General features: G+C 36.6%; 2 protein-coding genes across 2 annotated transcripts; both read left to right on the top strand.

The window, feature by feature from the left end:
* Positions 1–18: 18 nt before the first annotated feature.
* Positions 19–10,012, top strand: LOC128678752 (ecto-NOX disulfide-thiol exchanger 2-like). The gene is made up of 10 exons (XM_053760522.2): positions 19–838; positions 1,010–1,225; positions 1,590–2,110; positions 2,868–3,011; positions 3,444–3,627; positions 6,017–6,123; positions 7,440–7,544; positions 7,982–8,122; positions 8,784–8,898; positions 9,707–10,012. The coding sequence occupies exons 1-10, from the start codon at positions 496–498 to the stop codon at positions 9,952–9,954; spliced, it is 2,124 nt and encodes a 707-aa protein (XP_053616497.1). The 5' UTR covers positions 19–495; the 3' UTR covers positions 9,955–10,012.
* A 469-nt stretch (positions 10,013–10,481) lies between these two features.
* LOC128678755 (cathepsin O-like) lies at positions 10,482–19,111 on the top strand. Its single transcript, XM_064436608.1, has 8 exons — positions 10,482–10,750; positions 11,696–11,862; positions 12,397–12,543; positions 14,046–14,178; positions 15,222–15,415; positions 16,663–16,782; positions 17,523–17,925; positions 18,032–19,111. Exons 1-7 carry the CDS (start codon positions 10,562–10,564, stop codon positions 17,707–17,709), a joined length of 1,137 nt encoding a protein of 378 aa, XP_064292678.1. The 5' UTR covers positions 10,482–10,561; the 3' UTR covers positions 17,710–17,925; positions 18,032–19,111.
* The last annotated feature ends 83 nt before the right edge of the window (positions 19,112–19,194 follow it).

Here is a 19,194-nt window from a genome sequence, read left to right as displayed (position 1 = left end):
ACTTTGACAATATATTTTTACAAAACAAAAAAGAAATAAGGATTTACACACTTTGCAATTTGTTGTATAGACAAAGCCAAATCAAACCAAATTTAACCACTACTTGGTGGTACATATATACCAATAAAACAGAGTACCTAGGTGTATGTATGTCTTTGCATAAGCTACCTTCAACGATACCGTGTTAAATCTCAACCTAAACGTTCGCAAAATCATCGTTTTGGCGAACGATATGCGATGGAGCCATAACAAAAAAAATCAAAAAATGAAGTGGCAATAAGAAAAGAAAAAAAGTTGTACTTATCGGCTTAACATATACTTAGGTAACCTAACTTTATTTTGTGTACAAACAAACAGATAGTTATTGTTCTTGGGAAGTGAAATGTATTGTAGAGAAGTAAAATACAATAAGTGTGTTCATAAATAAGGACCTTCGTGCTAGTGCCAAAATCAAAGAAAAAGATATTGTGATCAACTCGTAGAACTAAACAAGCCATGAATTCTTGGGCAAACGATTTTTCAGGTATGCCAAATCAGTTTGGTATGCCTATGAATCATATGATGAGTATGATGGCTAACCCTATGATGGGAATGCTGCAGGATATGCCACTTGGGTCCATGCAGACAATGAGTGGAGGATCTATGCCACCTTTGAGTGCACCTAACCCATCGGAAAACGCACCTCTCATAGGTCCTGTGGCGCCTGAAGGCTTTGTACCTGGAAAAGGCAATACTGAGAGTACTGAGAAGGGTTCTAATTCTATTTTACAACAGGATAAGCATCAAAAAGGTTCAAACCGTAATGATAACAGAAGGGAACGTGATATTCGTGATAGAGGTATTTATTTCATTGTTTTAATGTCATAGTATATTTTGATATAGAGTTAATCTACGCGCTTCTCAATTCCTAATATAGGCACTAATGCAGCACTGCGCTAGGCTCTGTGACCCATGTTAAAATGTCTACCTACTCAAACAAATAGCATAAACTAAACTTAAATAATTACAGACCGTAGCCGAAAGCGATCTAGATCACCACGAGACCGCAATGACAGATCGGGGAATAGGAACAGCAGGGACGACAGGGGTCGTCGCGATCGCCGTACCAAATGGGACAATAACGATGGAAATCCAGGAGTTAGTCAAAGTATGACACCTGGTATGAACATGACTCCAGGAATGGCCCCGGCTATTAATCCCGGGATGGGGAACATGATGTTGGCAGGTAAATATTGTTTATTAATATGGAAATTAAACTAATGTCCCATTATTTTTTAAGGACTGTGCAGAAGTCATGAAAACTGTCATTTTTCTACAAAATATTGTATAATATTACCAAATATTTCTAATAATATAATACCTACCTTCTAATAGTTCCCATCTAGGTACTTACCTATTCCAACAATTGCAACATTTCCTTTCAAATAATTTATTCAGTTTTTTTAATTTATAAGAGGTATTTAATCCTATATTCATTGGGCTGAACAACTAAGGTTTCTGTATAATTTCCGCATGTAAAAATTAATTGAATAATACATAGGCAGCTTCTGCAGCTGATGCACCTCATAGTATATTAATTAATTTTTTAGGCTTGATGAGTTTTAACAACAACATGATTGGTCATGGACCAATGGACATGCAAAATGCCAACATGCAGCATATGGGGAACATGGGTCCAATCCATAACATGGTCCCCGGCATGATGCCCGGCATGAACATGGTACCAGGAATGATGGATCCGAACATGATTGTAATGCAGCAGATGCAGCAAAACATGGCATTATCAAACCAACCAATTTACGTAGCTGACGTAGTCCTGTTGCCTCCTCTGCCTGGAGTTTCCACTCCTAAACGGCGAGAAAAACCAGGTGGTTGCAGGACTATATTCATTGGTGGTTTACCCAATGGTATAAAAGAAGATATTATAAAGGAGCTGTTTCAACGTTTCGGTCATATTGTTGGTGTAAAATTGCATAAGAAAGGAGTATGCCACGTGCAATACGAGAGCCATGAAAGCGTCGAAGAGTCATTTCTAATGTCCGGATGGCGCTTCAAATATTCTGATCAGATGGACAATGAAGCCACTACTCTATTCATTGATTATGCTTTGGTGAGTGGTTCATCTTTATTTGAATTTTTGGAGATGTGGGAGCCACAGAAATCTAAAGAAATTACATATAGAGGGGTTACAGATGGGTTACCTTCCCTTTCTTTCTTAATGTGTGTTATTTTTAAAAGGGGTGTCAGATATTTTTTCTGTGCTTTTCTGGATTAGCTGTGCGTAACATGTTATGTAGGCAGTTAAATATGTCGAGTATCTTATGCCTTGTGAAGTGTCTTATTATTTCTTGTTCCTCAGTTTCTCAAGAATTTATTATGTCCTTCCTCTTCACTTCAATCACTTTCCTAGGCGGATGAACAATCAAAATGTAATCAACTTTTGGATATTACCTTTTACACAGACCCTGGGCTTCAGGTCCTCACAGCGGAGAGTCAAACCAATTCAGAAATTAGACTTGACGACAAATAGATAGATTTTGACCTCAGTGGCGCAGTGGTGAAGTGCTTGCCTCTGAACCGAGAGGTCCCGGGTTCGATCCCCGGTCGGGTCATGATGGAAAATGATCCTTTTCTGATTGGCCCGCCTCTCGGATGTTTATCTATATATGTATTTGTTATAAAATATAATATCGTTGTGTTAGTATCCTATAACACAAGTCTCGAACTTACTTTGGGGCTAGCTCAATCTGTGTGATTTGCCCTAATATATTTATATTTATTTATTTATTGACGTCAAATTTTAAATATTTGTTTCTCAAAAAACTAGCATGGTGCACCAGCATGTATTAATTTCAATATAATAACAGAATCATGAAGACCATGCGGAGTATGAAAGGAACAGGCGTAGACGTGAGGCGACCCCGCCCCGCGTTGAAATGTTCAGCCCTGCGGCGCTCACTGCCGTCAGCGAGAAGATTAAGACTGACGATCAGTTTGCTGAAGTGGCATATGTGAGTAAAAAATCAAAGCAATTTTTTTTTATATAGTAGTAACGGTTGGTCGCGGCTTAGCTCAGGTAAAACAGTTTGTCGGATAAAATACGATATTTTATCGGATAGTGGTGAAACAGGCTCTTGTTATTATACATGTTAAAGTGTGTTTGTTAGTCCCTCTTACACGTCCAAACGGAGCATTAGATTGAAACGATATCCGCTGTAGTAGTTAGGAAGCTGCTAACTGATAATCTACTATTATTATAAAAAGGTACGCGTTTGTGGATTTGTATGTTTGAGGCGGGTAATCTCCGAAACTACCGAACCGATTTCAAAAATCTTTAACCATTAGAACATCCAAGATTGCTATAGGTTATATTTTATCTCAAAATTCCCACGCGATCGAAGCCCCGGACAACATCTAGTATATAATACGATCATCAATTCCAGACGTTGGCAGTATGGTTGGAGCGCGGAGAATGCAACAAGAGGAACTCAAACACCTTCTACTCACTGATCCAAGCGAGCAACAACCAAACGCGACGGCTCTTCAATGAGAAGATGACGTTAGACGAGGACATTGACAAGATGAAGACTCAACTACGCGGGAAGTTCTCACACATCATACTGCAGTGTAAGTTTTTTTTTTCTATTTAAAGTCTTTCAACTCGAACAAGTCTCGAATAATGAGAGGACTTGGATTCCAAAAGGGTCGAAGTTTTATGAAGTCGACAAAAGAAATCGAAGCAAGCTTTGTCGTGCTAGACATCATTCGGTAATGTAAGTTTTTTTTATATCTAGAGTAACTTTTTTACGAGTCTCCAATAACCAGATGACTGGAGTTCCATAAGGGTCGAAGAAGACATTTTAGGAAGTCAACAAGAAAATGAGAAAACGAAGTGAACTTTGTAAAGTTAGACATCATCCAATAATGTAAGTTATTGTTGCCTTTATAAGGTCTAATTTTCTTCAACAAATTTCAACATACAACACAGAAGGACCAAGATGATAGCAGTTATGGCATGAAGGCTAACGCGATTAAATTCGCTGCTTGCAAAGTCTAGTTCATGTCTAATGCCCTGCTCTACACTATCGCCGAACTCTGACACATGCCAACGTGAAGGCGTGAACATTGCACAATTAGTATGAGTTCTTTTATTTATCGCAATGAAAAACTAGCAATGTATACCGAATCCGACAAAGTTTGGCAAACTGTTCGACGACAGTGTGGAGCCGGGATAAGGCACATTCGAACGTTTGTATTATAACGAGGTGATGACATTGAAAAAATGAAGTCAACTACGCCACAAATTCTCACATGTCATCCTGCAATGTAAGTTTTATTTTTTATTTAGAGTAATTTTTTACGGAGTTTTCACGGATTTTAGGATATCTAAACCTGCCGGGAGGAAATAACTAAGGACGTATATGGCCTTAGGAACGAGGAAAAAGGTGAATTTGAAAAAAAAATCCATTTATCATCTTACAAATTTAAGTTTTTAAAATTCACATTTAGGGACGGAAGAAGATATTTGCAAATCTAGAGTGGAAAAGAGAAGTGAACTAATTTAGCATAAAGGGGTATTGTCCAGCAATGCCAGTTTTTATTTTCGACTAGCGAGATATCCAGCCCTTTCTTCTTCTTCATCAAAATCGATCAAGCCGTTTCGGAGGAATATGGTAATGGTAACTGAAACTGAAATGAGAATTGTTTTTTATATTTAGTGTACAGAAAAAGAGGAAGGCCTAGGACGAGATGGTCGGATGACATCAAAAAGTTAAACACAAAGGATAGGAATGCGTGGTGGAAGTTAGGGGAGGCTTTTGCCCAGCAGTGGGACTCAAACAGCTAAAATATTTAGTGTAATATTTTTCTTAGTTGCGACGGAAATAATAATTTTAAGGAATTGTCCTGCGCATGTCGAATCGTCTGGCGGCGATTCTCTCCACGTGAGTCAGGGTAAAGACATTTTTATGAGGTAGGTATATGGAAATTGACAAAATAATATTCAACATTGTTAATTTTTAACAGTATACGACGAAATTACTGTGGTAAGTTAACACACTTTATCAAAGTTATGGTGATATTGGTGATGTAAAAAGTGCAGTTTAATTAATGCTGAATTCTCGAATTAGAGAGGAATACAACCAACCAGTTTCCGGAAAAAATAACATTAATTGAAAAGTGAATTTTAAATGCTGGTATAGAACGAAAGCTGGTGCCGGCTATGACTTTAAAAGCCATGTACCATAGTGACAATTTTCAATAATTTTATTGAAAATACAACTTTATTTATTCATTTTAATTTTGTCATTTTTAATAATGATGTAAATTCGTCCTCTTAATTTTTAATCCGTGCATTTGATATAAGACCTGCATTTGTTAATTGACGTCCTTGGAAAAAGGCTGCGCTGTTTGTTGCGCCGCTTCTTTTTCACCTGCGCTTTGGAAGTCGACAGTAGACTTAGTTTAAGTAATTTTTTGACGTCAATAAGTGATGTATATCATCCTAAATTGAATAAATAATTTTGAATTTGCTCAGTCGTGCTCCGTCATTTTGACGTCCGTCGACAGACAACACAGAACAGCGTAGAAATTGTATGAAGTCATGGAATTAGGAGGTACTACGACGGAGTACCTACTAATTCCATGTATGAAGTATCTACGTACGTCAGTGTCAAAACCTATAGAAAACAACGGAGCTACAAAGTGCTGCGTCGTCGCAACGGAGTTCGACTGAGCAATGGGTCGCGGCTCTAATGTGTTGTAAAAATCTTTGCGTTATTGTATAGTGTAGATATGTTTAGGTGGCGTTTAAACTGTAATTATAATGTCGGCTCCACACTATTGCGGGTCGGTTCGCCGAACTTTTCGGAATCTGCGTACATTGCTGGGTTTTCATTGCGGTATATAAAAGTTCTCATACAAACTACGCAATGTTCCTCGGCATTTATCCGAGTTCGGCGATAGTGTGTAGTTCGGCATATCATAATCCATGTAAGTTGCAATTTGTTGACGACAGTCGAGCACATATCGAAGATTTTGACCGCGGCGAGACATCAGCGTGTTTCGGATCACTTCACCAAGCAGCAGAGGAGGAATATCGAGATGTGGCTCAAAATGACTGAGGTATATGTCCTAGCTTATTTGAGACTTAACAGGTTCACTGCATTTCTTAATTATTATATATATATCACAGAGTCCAAAATATTTTTGGAATATTCGAACTTTGAACACATCTAAATATATACAAATTGCTGAGTGCTGCTGCTGGAAGAGAGGGCTCAGATATTTCATCTAAAGATCTCTCTCTTCCTCAAGGATATATCACCAGGGCAGTAACTAAAGTTCTGCAAAGGTACAGGTAAATTCAATGGACAGTCGCCAACTTAAGGTTACCAGTGAACTCACAACCCAAATAGGAGTGAAGTCAGTTCCAGAAGATGAGAAGAAAAGCCATTCTGATGACATCGGGTCCTTTTCAGTATAACTTTCCAGATTTTTTTACTACCAAACAGACATGCGGTCCACGCATGATGGGAAGTGATCTCCGCAGCCTATGTGAGCTTACAATACCAAGGGTGTCACACGCTGGTTGCCGAAACCGAATGAATGGATGATGAATGTCTTAAAGAATCTAACATTATGAAGCGAGGACAGGTACACCAGGTTCTGCAGCGGCTGTGAGCGAATTGATTGGGGTCTTCTCCGGTTCAGATGGCTTGAGATCATCCCGGGTATAACTTTCCAGGCAGTCTTAAAGAACACGTGATACGTTCGTGTCACGCGGTGAGGAGTACAGTATGAAGGTGTTCCGTCGACTGAGATCGGGTTTTCTTCGGTGTCTTTCCAGGACGTTTTAAAGAATCCCTGATGTAATACTATCAGGTTACACACCCACAAGGACAGTATGAAGGTGTAGGCTGTGATCGGATGGCATCGGGTCTTAGCTGTGTTGAGTATTGTGGAGGAAAAGCCCCTCTATATGTCGCAGCTGCTACATAAAAGCAGTGGCATTTGCTCTATGGAGGTCCAAAGCAGGGTAACTTGACAAGTTCACTATACTTATATTTTTAGTGAGTTCCCACACTTTTCGCTCTTGACGCCCGCGCCGAGTCGATATCAATGGTAATGGTAGACAGAGAAATCTAAAGGCATCATCAGTTTCATTATACCTACACACATAATAAATTGTATTCCAACGTTAGTATAAATAATAATGGTAGTATTTTTTCTGGAATACACCAGTGGACTAATATCTTTTGACTCTATAATCGTGTGCCCTGTTTTTCATCGCTAATCTTGTTGTTTGGTATGAGATAGTAAATTTGGTTGAGACGTTCTGTCTCATTTGGCTAGTTGTCATTAGTTTCGTCGAAAAATGTGGGTGCTCCATGTGTTCAAGTAGTTTCTCATTAATTTATACATATTTATTTGTTTTATAGGAGGTGGAGAACATGAAAGAAGAATTCAATTCGCTCTTCGACGACGAAGAAAGTGAAAAGCCGGGCAGGAACGCCGTGCCATTGGAGAAATATGAACAGCTCAAGGTCATTAAAGAAATCTTTTTATTATCTAAATGTCAGAAATATATTAGCTGTACTGTGACAGTACTAACATAAAAGTTCTGAGTGTGTTACCGCTTTTTTGCTTAGTGTTATTTATAGTTATTCGTTTTTCTAGAACCAACATATTATGATGTTCCTTCACAAACAAGTTATATCACACAGTATGTTATAAATTGTCATTGTTTTTGTCATACCTAAGTAACAGTTTGTTAAAGAAACACATAAATGTTACATAACATTTTCAAACAATGTGTGTGGGAGAGAAATGCAACAGTTCCACGGAAAATTATCAATTTTAATGAATTTGACACTTATTTTTTTAAGTCTTTTCTAAGTTTAAGGAATACCACCGTGTAACTAAATACATAAATACATAAATAAAAAAATAATGTTTTTGTGTATGTTCGTTTTCATTGTAGGCAGAGAACGAAAATTTAGTTATAGAGATGGAGTCATACAAAAACGAGGCATACCTGGCTAAAGACGAAGCGGAGAGAAAATTCGAGAAATTCAAGGCTCACTACATCGCTCAGAACGCGTTGCACGGTAACAATAAACAGGTTGGTCAACTATTGCTTTTTGGTTATAGAATTTTTACATTTGTTTATTTAAGGCAAATAAAACTTAAAGACGACCGACTAGCGTACGAAAATTTCCATACAATTTCTCGGTCCATCAAAGCGGTAGATTGGGTTTTGTAAAACTGTGCACACGGACAAAAAAATGTTAGCTCTCGTCGTATACACGGAAAGTATGTCTAAAAAGGACGAAAATAAGATAGGATAACTTAGAAAAAAAAAATTGCTTTGTTGTTGCTAACCAAGCTGAATTTTCTGAACGACCCTAGACAGACCCTAGAAATCTACCGAAGACAATTGAAATACAGAGTTACTGTATCAAACGCAAAACCTAAAGACTACTTGGGTACATCAAAACAAGCAAGTTTTATTCTACGACTTTTCGTGATTCGTAGTATTTTTCTTATAATTTTTTTTTACTTAATTTATTATGTTTAGACAAAAGTCGTAGAACAAACGATGTTAGTCTTTAGCATATATCTTTAGGTACCTTATGCGCCTTTGGAAGGTTATGCGTTAGATACCAGAAACCCTGTATTGAACAATTTAAGAATTAAGTTTGAATTGTGGGATATAAAAAAAAAGCAGTGGGATATGAAAAAAAGATAATACAATGTTTTATTTTTATTTATACCACCTTCAGCATAATCAATATCCGCCGCTGCCGCCGCCACCCATGCCGAGCCTGATGATGACACCGTCCTCTTCCCAGCAACCGAAACCGTCGCCGCTGCCCGATGGCGACCAAATGACTTCAGGTAACATCGTCTGGTGTTTCTTAAACTTTCGTTTCTTTTCTCGTTCTTTACACACATATACAGGGTTACTGTATCTAACGCATACTCTTTCCAAAGGCGCATAAGGTACATAGAGACTAACATCTTTTGTTCTAAGACTTCTGTCTAAATGTAATAAATACAAAGATTTTCCTTTTTTTTAGTTTTAATGTCGTTTCTATAAAACGTTAACTCTATGTTCGATTCCGCTACATAACGCTACTGTACTGTCTCGTGTTGCTTGGCTATTACGCAGAGTTAAGATGTGTAGAATCGCAAATTAGATTGTATTTTTTTTATATGAAAATAAAAACTACGTATCACGAAAAGGCCTAGAATAAAAGTTTCTTGTTTTGACGTACCTGAGTAGTCTTTAGGAGGTTTTGCGTTTGATACAAGTAACCCTGTATACATTTGCCTTCAAGGCAAGAGTGAGTAGACATTATTTGAGCTTGCGTGTAACATCTTGTTGTTTTCATTTAATCCTTGCTTTTTAATCCTAATGTTGCAAGTTCTCCTCTCTAATCCTCGCGTGTTCCCGATTACATTCGGAGCTGTGACGCCCCGAAGCCCAGGGTTTGCGTAACCTTTAGCGATTTGGTTGTACCTTTACAACCGGCTACCTGCTTGGCCCTCTTCGGGGATGTTATTGATGCCTATCAGTTCTCAAGGCATGAGTTTCTTAGTCACCTCATACGGCATACTATCCTATATATACATAGTCCTATTTTAGGGCGGGACCACACGCACCATTTTCCTACTATTCCAAGATAACTTTTTTCTTCTACAGGTTACTCAGTATCACCTTCGGAAGCTAAGCTCATCAGTATACTGACAGCATTCCTACTGGTACACCCACTTGGTGCCACATTGGATTACCTGTTCAACTACATTAGGTCCATGATGCCAAACGTCACTCGATCAACAGTTCAGGATATATTGAGGAGGCATACCGATGTCTACCGCAGCGTCAAGTCTCCAATGAGCCCTGAACCCAAGTGGACTTTTGTCACATTTGATATAATTAAAAAGGAATAGCTTTTGAGCTTATTTAAGTTGTAATTTATGTGGAATAAAATTAAGATTAATTTGTGTATTTTTTATTTTGGCTTTTCTGTGCCTCAATGTGAGTAACTTTTAGGCCAAATCACAACTAGACTGTGACTCATCGAGAGTTCTGACCACCTGAGCTAGTTATGGTGGTGGGCAAAGGCCCAGGCCAGACATAAAGATGTCTGAGGCTCCCAAAAACTTTACTAGTTCAATAGTGCTTGATCTTTCACTATTGTAAAAGCTATTTTTAGTTACCTACCGTTTCTAATTTATATTATTTACAACAGGGAGGGCAGAACACAAGTGCATCAATCTATATTTTCCTTACACTATTTCCACGCAGTGTTAAAACTTTATCTTGCTTTTTTGTTTCGACGTAGTGGGGTAACCATGAACAACTGTGTTTGTGTTTTTATGATAATTATTTATTAATGGCAATCTAATTTGAAGAGTACAACACCGAACTAATCGACATGTAGGCAAAAGTGTCATTGTCAAAGTCACATTATCATTAATTAAGTTTTAAAACTTGTTTTGATGAGTACTGACGTGCTGTGTTAAAATAATATAGGAATAATTAATATCTAACAAAATGAAGAAATGGTGGAACTGGGTGCTGGCTATAGCCTTAATTAGTCTATTATTCCTCGCGATACCTCTAAGTTATTCCAATAAAAAACAAGCAGCTTTACAGTTAATGTTCGACGAGTACGTCGAAAAGTTTAATAAAAGTTATAAAAATAATCCTAACGAGTACCAAACGAGATTTCAACATTTTGTGGTGAGTTTGTAAATTATTTCTCTACAGATCAATTATTGTAATATATAATATGTTATGGATTGTCCAATGTTTTTAAACTGATTACTAAATCATGGGTTAACAACATTCTTGTGTAAACAACATTATTAGCTACATTGATAACTACAACAAGAGATGTTTTTCAGTTATGTAGGTAGATAAGTATATATTTTATAAACCTATGGTTTGGCTTCTTTGATAAATGTAAAAGATTGAAAATTAATCACAAATGGAATACATCAAATTTAACAGTGATTTTTGATAAATGACACATCAATATGTTTTACTTTATAATTGTGTGCAAAGCTAGTTTCCCAGAGTTATCAACAATAAGTAAGTTTAATTTTTATATTGTAGTTACATATGAAAATAATATATATTTTTTTCTATCAATTTCAGTAGTAATTACCTAAGACACCTTCAAAATAAAAAAAATAACATTGTGTTTATATAATTAATAATTAACTAGGCAGCAAAGCGCAGGTTCTGCTAACCAGTTTAATGTTTTCCTAAAATGTTAATTCATTAGCAAACTTGATTTTTGATCATCATTTAAATTGTCAGGCTAAAATTGTAGAATTTATATATAACTATACAAAACTATCTTTGTTGATGTGTAAAAGATGTTAAAGCATTTAAAAAGAAAATGTAAGTCAAGTTTGCAAACTTAAAAATATGTTTAATCATATTGCATTGAGTGATGGTAGGTGTAGTTGGTAGGAGTAAAGCATTGAATGGTAGCCTAGGACAGATGAAAGAAGTCTCCTGAAATCAGATGGATAATATAAATACAATGGAAATCACCGTCACAATCAGATTGTATGATTGTTGTGTAATTCTTGGTTTAGATGTATCATTTATTATTGTTTTACTAAGCTAAGCCTGGATGGGATGTAGTAATTACAAAATTAATGTAATTTTTGACAGGCTTCAGTAGGAGAAATAGAGAGACTAAATTCAGAATCGAGGGGTCCGGAGCAGTACCGAGCCAGATATGGCCTGACTCATCTCTCGGACATGTCCCAGGCCGAATATAAGGAATTACATCTCTCTGATGAAAGGTTGGAGAAAGCTCCGCGGTTGTATGGCAAGAGGTGTTTTTTAATTTCTTTATTTAAGTTACAATATTTTGTATATGGTTACATAGCAAAAATCTACATAGGTTTATGCATAAATAGTCTATAAAATTTTAAATAAATGTTATGTATAACTAGCTGTTGCCCGCAGTTATGCCTGCGGTAACCTATTTTTGACCTTGGGTCATTCCATATTTCATCAAAATCTCTTCAGCCATGAAAGTGTGATACAGATTTTCATGTTTATAATCATGGATTTGTTTGTTTTTCTGTTTGTCTGTTCTAACTTTATTGTATGAAAAATAAGTAGATAAATTTAAAATATTACAAGAAAGGTACTTATAAAAGGCAAATTCATCCCATGGTCTATTACAGTAAACCAACTGGCTATCATGTTGGACATAAAAATTTAAATGATGTTACTTATCTTTGTCTAATTTTAAATGATCAAAACAATAAAAACACGATACAATTTATGTGTGATTACGACCTCGGTGGCGCAGTGTGGCGGAGTATCTAACCACATAGTAAAAATGTGATTTAATTTTATAGTTGGAGTAAGACTGATGTTCGCGACTTGTATAAGACTGACGACGACAACGGTGATCATCAGAGGAATAGATCCTGTGGTGAATCTCATGACAACATCTACATCATCATCAGGAAGAGACGGGTTGCTTTGCCTCTGCAAGTCGATTGGTGAGCTACCGTGAATTTACTGTTTCAATAGAGTTTCTGAGACTCGCCATCCACCGTCTACTGTTTCAATAGAATTCAAAAATCTTTATTCAATTTAGAATGATATACATCACTTATTGACGTCAAAAAATTAATTAAACTAAGTCTGCTACTGCCGACTTCCAAAGCGCTGGTGAAGAAGAAGCTGCGTAACAAACTTCACCGCAGCCTTTTTAACAAATGTAGGTCTTATACATATATAAAAAAAATGAGCATGATTTTTTGAGGCTCTCGTACCGTGGCTCCATCTTCGCGAACTCTGGTACGCTGTCGAATCACGCCTCTATTAATATTATGGTAGTGCTAGCTTTTGCTCGCGGCTTCGCCCGCGTAAATTTCCCACGGGAACAGTTATTTTACCGGGATGAAAGTTCCTGTTCTTCTCCATATTTCAAACTATATGTATGCAAAATTTCAAGAAGATTGGTTGAGGTATGGTTGAGTACATAAAGCGTGAAGAGATAACAAACACACTAAGTTTTGCATTTTATGAAGATAGGATTAGGATAAAATCGAAAATCAATCAGGCATCGAAATCATTGCGCATCTACCGGCTATTCAAGGTGACACGTCAAGTTACTGGTTCCTATAAAACCTGTTGTTCACGTTAGTAACGTCTCGCTTTAAATTACCTAGATTGATTTTTTTTGGTAAATTACTGAACTGGATTCTTGCAAACAAATTTTAAGTATTATATAAATATATATAATTTTAATTTTAGTGTTTGGTATAATATGTAGGGTTCCATAAAGACAGGAAGGGTCATTATGGTTAGACAAATTAGAAATTAGAATTGGTTTATTAGAAAGAAAAATATGTAATACATATACGTTAAGGCATAAATGCATTCTACTTCTAAACCACGTATACGAAGCGACATTCATTGAAGAAGAGAAGAATACTTTCTTGTTGAAGCTTTATAAGTATTAAACCGTGTTGTTAGTAGTATTCCAAATTTTAACAATCTTCGATTGATAGGATTTTATCGTCCGGTCGACTTTTGGTAACTGACGTCTTTGAAGAAGGTCTGCGGTGAAGTTTGTTGCGCCACTTCTTCGTGTGCGCTTAGGAATTAGACGGTAGACTTAATTTCAGTTTCTTGACGTCAATAAGTGGTTTATATGTATAGCATCCTAAGTTGAATAATTATATTTGGTTTTTGTTTACAAGTTCTTATTTAGTTTTATTTGTTCCGATGTTTTTGTCTGTAATCAAATCTTGCAAGTCAAATTTCCCCTACTTTGCAATGCCTAAAGAGTTGAAATTTTCCACATCGCTTCAATATCCATGACAACAGCCCACTTTATGGTGCACCTAGTAACGGCTTCCGGCGATAGAACTCCCTGTCTACTGCACGTATATGATTTTTTTTTACGCGTTCAATGCAACAAGATTTGTCTGTAACGATGAAGCTTGTAACAGAAAAACATATTTATTTAAAATTCCAATACATTTATATCCAGGAGGGCCAAGGGTGTTATAGGGCCTGTAAGGGACCAGGGTATGTGCGGCGCTTGCTGGGCTTTCAGCACTGTGGGTGCCATGGAAGCTATGGCTGCCATCAACACAGGCAAGCTGGCTACACTTAGTGTACAGGTATGTAAGTACTCGGCTTTAGTTGTGATGGCAATGCAATGATGTAATAAGCAAGACATGGTCGACCAGGATTCTATATGTATGTTACGGCTAGTGTGGCTAGACCTTGGTTCATCCTATGTCGCTTCTGCAAGACTGAAGTGGAGTTAGTCTTCTATTCTATTTTCATTTAATAATCACTACACAGTATAAAACAAAGTAGCTTCCCGCTGTCTGTTTCTATTTATGCTTAGTTCTTTAAAACGGATTTTATTGCCGATTTTTTTTTAATAGATAGAGTGAATCCAGAGTATATAATATGTACTATGCATAATATTGCACGTTGAAGTTTCAAGTTGTTGTTAACTTTTATTTATGCGTTAATTAGCCATAAAGATTCTAAAGTACATCTTACCTCTTCGCATGTATATGGGTATTTTGTAACACTCTCTTTCTCATCTGAGCGTATTCCCGGTTTCTTGCTCAGCCGTTGAGCGTCTGAGCCCGGGGTTCGCTTTCCTACTTTTTCGTCTCCACTTTGCACGGCCGTCGGCATCCGTAGCTGTCAGACATTGGCATGCATTTTGTAACAGATAACAATATAACTTTTTCTAAAATGTTTATTTTGTGTATAAAATAACTGGCCACATCCGTTTACGTGAACAATGAGCTAAAATTACATTTGTGCTAATATCATCATCTGCAGCCCTCCGTGACCCACTGCTGGGCATAGGCCTCCTTCCGTCTCCGCCAACCATCTCTGTCCTGGGCTATCCCCATCCAGTTGTTGGCAGCAATTTGCTTTACATCATCGACCCATCTAGCTGCCGGATGTCCTACGCTCCGTATTCCAGTTCTGGGGTACCACTCAATTACAGCTTTACTCCACCTTCCATCATTCCTTCTTGCCAGGTGTCCAGCCCAATTTTATTTTAATGTCGCGACTCTGGAGATCACGTCTTGAACTTTCGTTCGACGACGTATCTCCAGGAACTTGCGAACTCGATCTTGTAATTTGTGCTAATATATATTTTTTAAATGAAATAAACGGATTTGTTTCCCAGCAAATGATAGACTGCGCAGGATTGGGCAACAGCGGCTGCGCGGGCGGCGACATCTGCCTGCTGCTGGACTGGCTGCTGCTGAGCGGCGCCGCGCTGCAGGTGGACGCGGAGTACCCGCTGCGGCTCACAGATGGCGCCTGCAGAGCGAAGAGGAACGCCACGGGCGTTCGTGTAGCTAGCTTCACTTGCGACGAGTGAGTTGAATATTTTTCTTCTAGTTTGTACTAACATGACCATATTTTTCGTTTCGCTCATACAAATATAAGAAATCAAAACATTCAGGTTTCATCGCGTTCTTATACTTAAAGCCAGAGATATACAGGGTTACTGGCATCTAACGCATAACCTTCCAAAGGCGCATAAGGTACATAGAGATTAACGTCTTTTGTTCTACGACTTTTGTCTAAACGTAATAAATACAAAAAAAATATTTTTTTTTGTTTTCATGTCGTTTCTATAAAACGTTACATCTATGTTCGATTCCGCTACATAACGCTACTGTATTGCCTCGTGTTGTTCGGCTATTACATAGAGTTAAGATGTGTAGAATCGCAAATTAGATTGTACCTACTTTTTTAATATGAAAAATTCAAAATCCCAACTAATATTATAAAAAAGTACGAAAAAATCTCAGTATTTTTTTCATCGCGTAAGACTATATTATATGATTCAAATTCGCGTTTTTTCTCATCTTTAGTTCAATTTCCTGTTTTCCGCTGCGTGTCTCGTCCCGCAATTTTGATTCATAATTAGTTTTTCAATTATGCTACGGGAACCTGACCATTTACCGGGATAAAATGTATCTAAGATGTTAACCCGGTATATAAGGTTACCTATATACCAAATTTCAGACAGACAGACAGACAGAAAAAAATTCCAAAACTATATTTTCGTCATCTGTATCAGTAACTAAGTATATTCCATAAAGAATTTTTTTAAAATATCGAATGTGCAAATTTGGCCTCTATTTGGAGTATAGAGGAGGATTAGCGAAAAGCCTGTATACCATTATAGATGGCGCCAAATGTAAAATCATTAGATGGCGCTGTGTGTATTTGAAATGCACTATGGATATTATAATTCAACTATCAGTACTAATCCCATTTTAATACAAAGAAAAATCTGTGCCGCTGTGTCTGGGCAATAGCCAGTAAACTATCGACGACCTCGGTGGCGCAGTGGTAAAATGCTTACCCCTGAACCGAGAGGTCCCGGGTTCGATCCCCGGTCGGGACATGATGGAAAATGATCTTTTTCTTATTGGCCCGGGTATTGGATAAATAAATAAATATATTAGGACAAATCACACAAATTGAGCTAGCCCCAAAGTCTCGAACTTACTTTTGGGCTAGCTCAATCTGTGTAATTTGTCCTAATATATTTATTTATTCATTTATTGCCCGCGGCTTTACCCGCGTCATTTCTCACAATATGATTCCAGTATGGTGGAATCAGAAGACAAGATATTGGAAGCGCTGGCGACGCACGGGCCCGTGTCGGTGGCGGTCAACGCCCTCACGTGGCAGAATTACCTCGGGGGCGTTATTCAGTACCACTGCAGGTAATCAGCGTGGAGCTATAGATATGCTAATCCCACTAATTGACCGAGCAAGCGAGGTCTTTATTCAACTTGGGGCAAAAATACATTTTATGTATGTATGTATGTATGTATTTATTTATTTATTAATCAATTTATGTACACAAAATACGTAAAATATAAATTACATTATAAAAATGAGTACAAGGGTGCTACTTATTTCAAATGAAATATCTTCCAGTAGACCCCTGAGAGAGAGAGAGAGATGTATGTTTGTTTGTAACGCGATAACTTTCGAACCGTTGGTCCGATTTTGATGAAATTTAAAAGGTAGGATCTGCCAATAGAGTTTTTAAGTTCGTGTGGCATTAAAATAGGTTGAGCCTTTTTTGAAATATTCACAATTTTGTAAAAAAATATTGTGTTCGCGAGGTTTAAGTGCGTGACGAACAGCTAGTATTATAAATGGGAAAGAAATAACCTGGAATAACACATAGGGTACTTTTATCCCGAAATTCCCACAGGAGCAAAGTCCCGGGGCGCCGTTAGTATTATAAATGCGAAAGTTTATGAGAATGTGTGTATGTATGTTTATTACTCTTTCACGCAAAACCTACTCGACCCATTCTTACGAAATGTGGTACACGTATAGAATATAACCTAAAATAACTCATAGGGTACTTTTATTCCGAAATTACCACAGGAGCGAAGGGGCACAGCTACGTTACGTAGTATGTTGTAATATTAACATTATTCAATTGCAGCGGATCAGCCCTTGACCTAAACCACGCGGTAGAACTAGTGGGTTACGACCTGACCGGCGACGTGCCCTATTACATTGCCAAGAATTCGTGGGGCTCCGAGTTTGGGTTGGAGGGCTATTTGCATATCGCTGTGGGTAACAACGTCTGCGGGCTCGCGAACGAAGTCGCCAGTGTCGATGTTAAATAGGACTTTAAAGATCTTCATATAAATATATAGGGATAAATCATACAGATTGAAACCAGCGCAATTACTTAGTATATATAGTAAAAAATGTAGAAAATATATATAAGACAAGTCTCGAACTTTCTTTGGGGCTAACTTACGGTTACTTACAGATAAATCCAATCATGATCTTGCCTTATTATTTTTAAATAAATTTTGCTCATGCAATTTATCACATTCGTATATTATAAATGATAATATATGGTATATTAAAAAGTTATATATATAGGGTTACTGGTATCAAACGCAAAACCTCCTAAAGACTACTCGGGTGCATCAAAACAAGTAACTTTTATTCTACGTCTTTTCGTGATTTTTAGTATTTTATTTTCATATAAAAAAAAACTATCTAATTTGCGATTCTACACATCTTAACTCTATTAATAGCGAAGCAACACGAGACAGTACAATAGCGTTATGTAGCGGAATCGAACATGGAGTTAACGATTTCAGATTATAGAAAGAACATTAAAACTAAAAAAAGGAAATATTTTGTATTTATTACGTTTAGACAAAAGTCGTAGAACATAAGATGTTAGTCTCTATGTACCTTATGCGGCTTTGGAAGGTTATGTGTTAGATACCAATAATCCTGTATATTTAGACACGATATATGTATTTGATTACTAGGGTGTTTACTATAAGAAATATTTAAAAAAGAATTTTTGATATTCGAGCATTTTATTGAACAAAACGCCTATACGTGCCATTATAATAGTTAATGTATAAGTATTGTTTAATTGCCATATTATTAATGTTAATTGAAGTATATGTTTTATACAACACCCCGTATAAACATTGTCTAATTGTGAAAATTAAAAACTTTTCTTAGTTCCTAAGGTAATAATGTGGGAATCAAAATCTCTTACGTAACGAAAATAACATAAAATCTACTTTTAATCTTGAAAAATTACAAAATTATATACATATAAAAACTTTCATATAAAAAGTTGTCGAAGTATAAAAATGACCTAGATCTCAAATAACTGCAAAAATTATTTCACATGATTGTTGCATATTTTTGATATTTTTAGATTTAAGCGACAAAATGCAATGATGATACGTAATTTAAGGAAAAACAGGGTATAAACGAAGCCATTGTATAGACAATTAAATATTATATGACGTAAGTAACACTCATATACCTAAAAGTTTACGAACATTTAAAGTCTATTTTAGTTAATATATGTTTTATCTCTTTTTTCCAATATTTAGTATTGAAAGAACGAGACAAAACATCTTATTTAACTGAAATATGGTTCGTTGTGTTAGTAGATTTGTTTCAGTGAATATTTTTGAATAGTTTTTTGTATCATATATTTGACTCAATCATATATTTGAATAAAAAACATTTGTTTATATATGATATGCCTTTTTAATTTTGTATGCTTATTAAAGAGTGCTAAATGTTGAGTGTAAAGATAAGATAAATATTTTGTTTTTTTTTTT

The sequence above is a fragment of the Plodia interpunctella genome, chromosome 20 (assembly GCF_027563975.2).
Source record: "Plodia interpunctella isolate USDA-ARS_2022_Savannah chromosome 20, ilPloInte3.2, whole genome shotgun sequence".
Taxonomy (NCBI): Eukaryota; Metazoa; Arthropoda; class Insecta; order Lepidoptera; family Pyralidae; genus Plodia; species Plodia interpunctella.
The sequence above is the reverse complement of the archived record's forward strand: the minus strand, read 5'-3'. Positions and strand labels throughout refer to the sequence as shown.

Coding starts and splice junctions, on each gene's coding strand:
- LOC128678755 (XM_064436608.1), top strand. CDS start 10,562: ATGAAGAAATGGTGGAACTGGGTGCTGGCTATAGCCTTAATTAGTCTA. Junction 10,751..11,695: donor CGAGATTTCAACATTTTGTG/GTGAGTTTGTAA, acceptor AATTTTTGACAG/GCTTCAGTAGGAGAAATAGA. Junction 15,416..16,662: donor GCTAGCTTCACTTGCGACGA/GTGAGTTGAATA, acceptor ATATGATTCCAG/TATGGTGGAATCAGAAGACA.
- LOC128678752 (XM_053760522.2), top strand. CDS start 496: ATGAATTCTTGGGCAAACGATTTTTCAGGTATGCCAAATCAGTTTGGT. Junction 3,012..3,443: donor AGTTTGCTGAAGTGGCATAT/GTGAGTAAAAAA, acceptor CATCAATTCCAG/ACGTTGGCAGTATGGTTGGA. Junction 8,899..9,706: donor TGGCGACCAAATGACTTCAG/GTAACATCGTCT, acceptor TTTCTTCTACAG/GTTACTCAGTATCACCTTCG.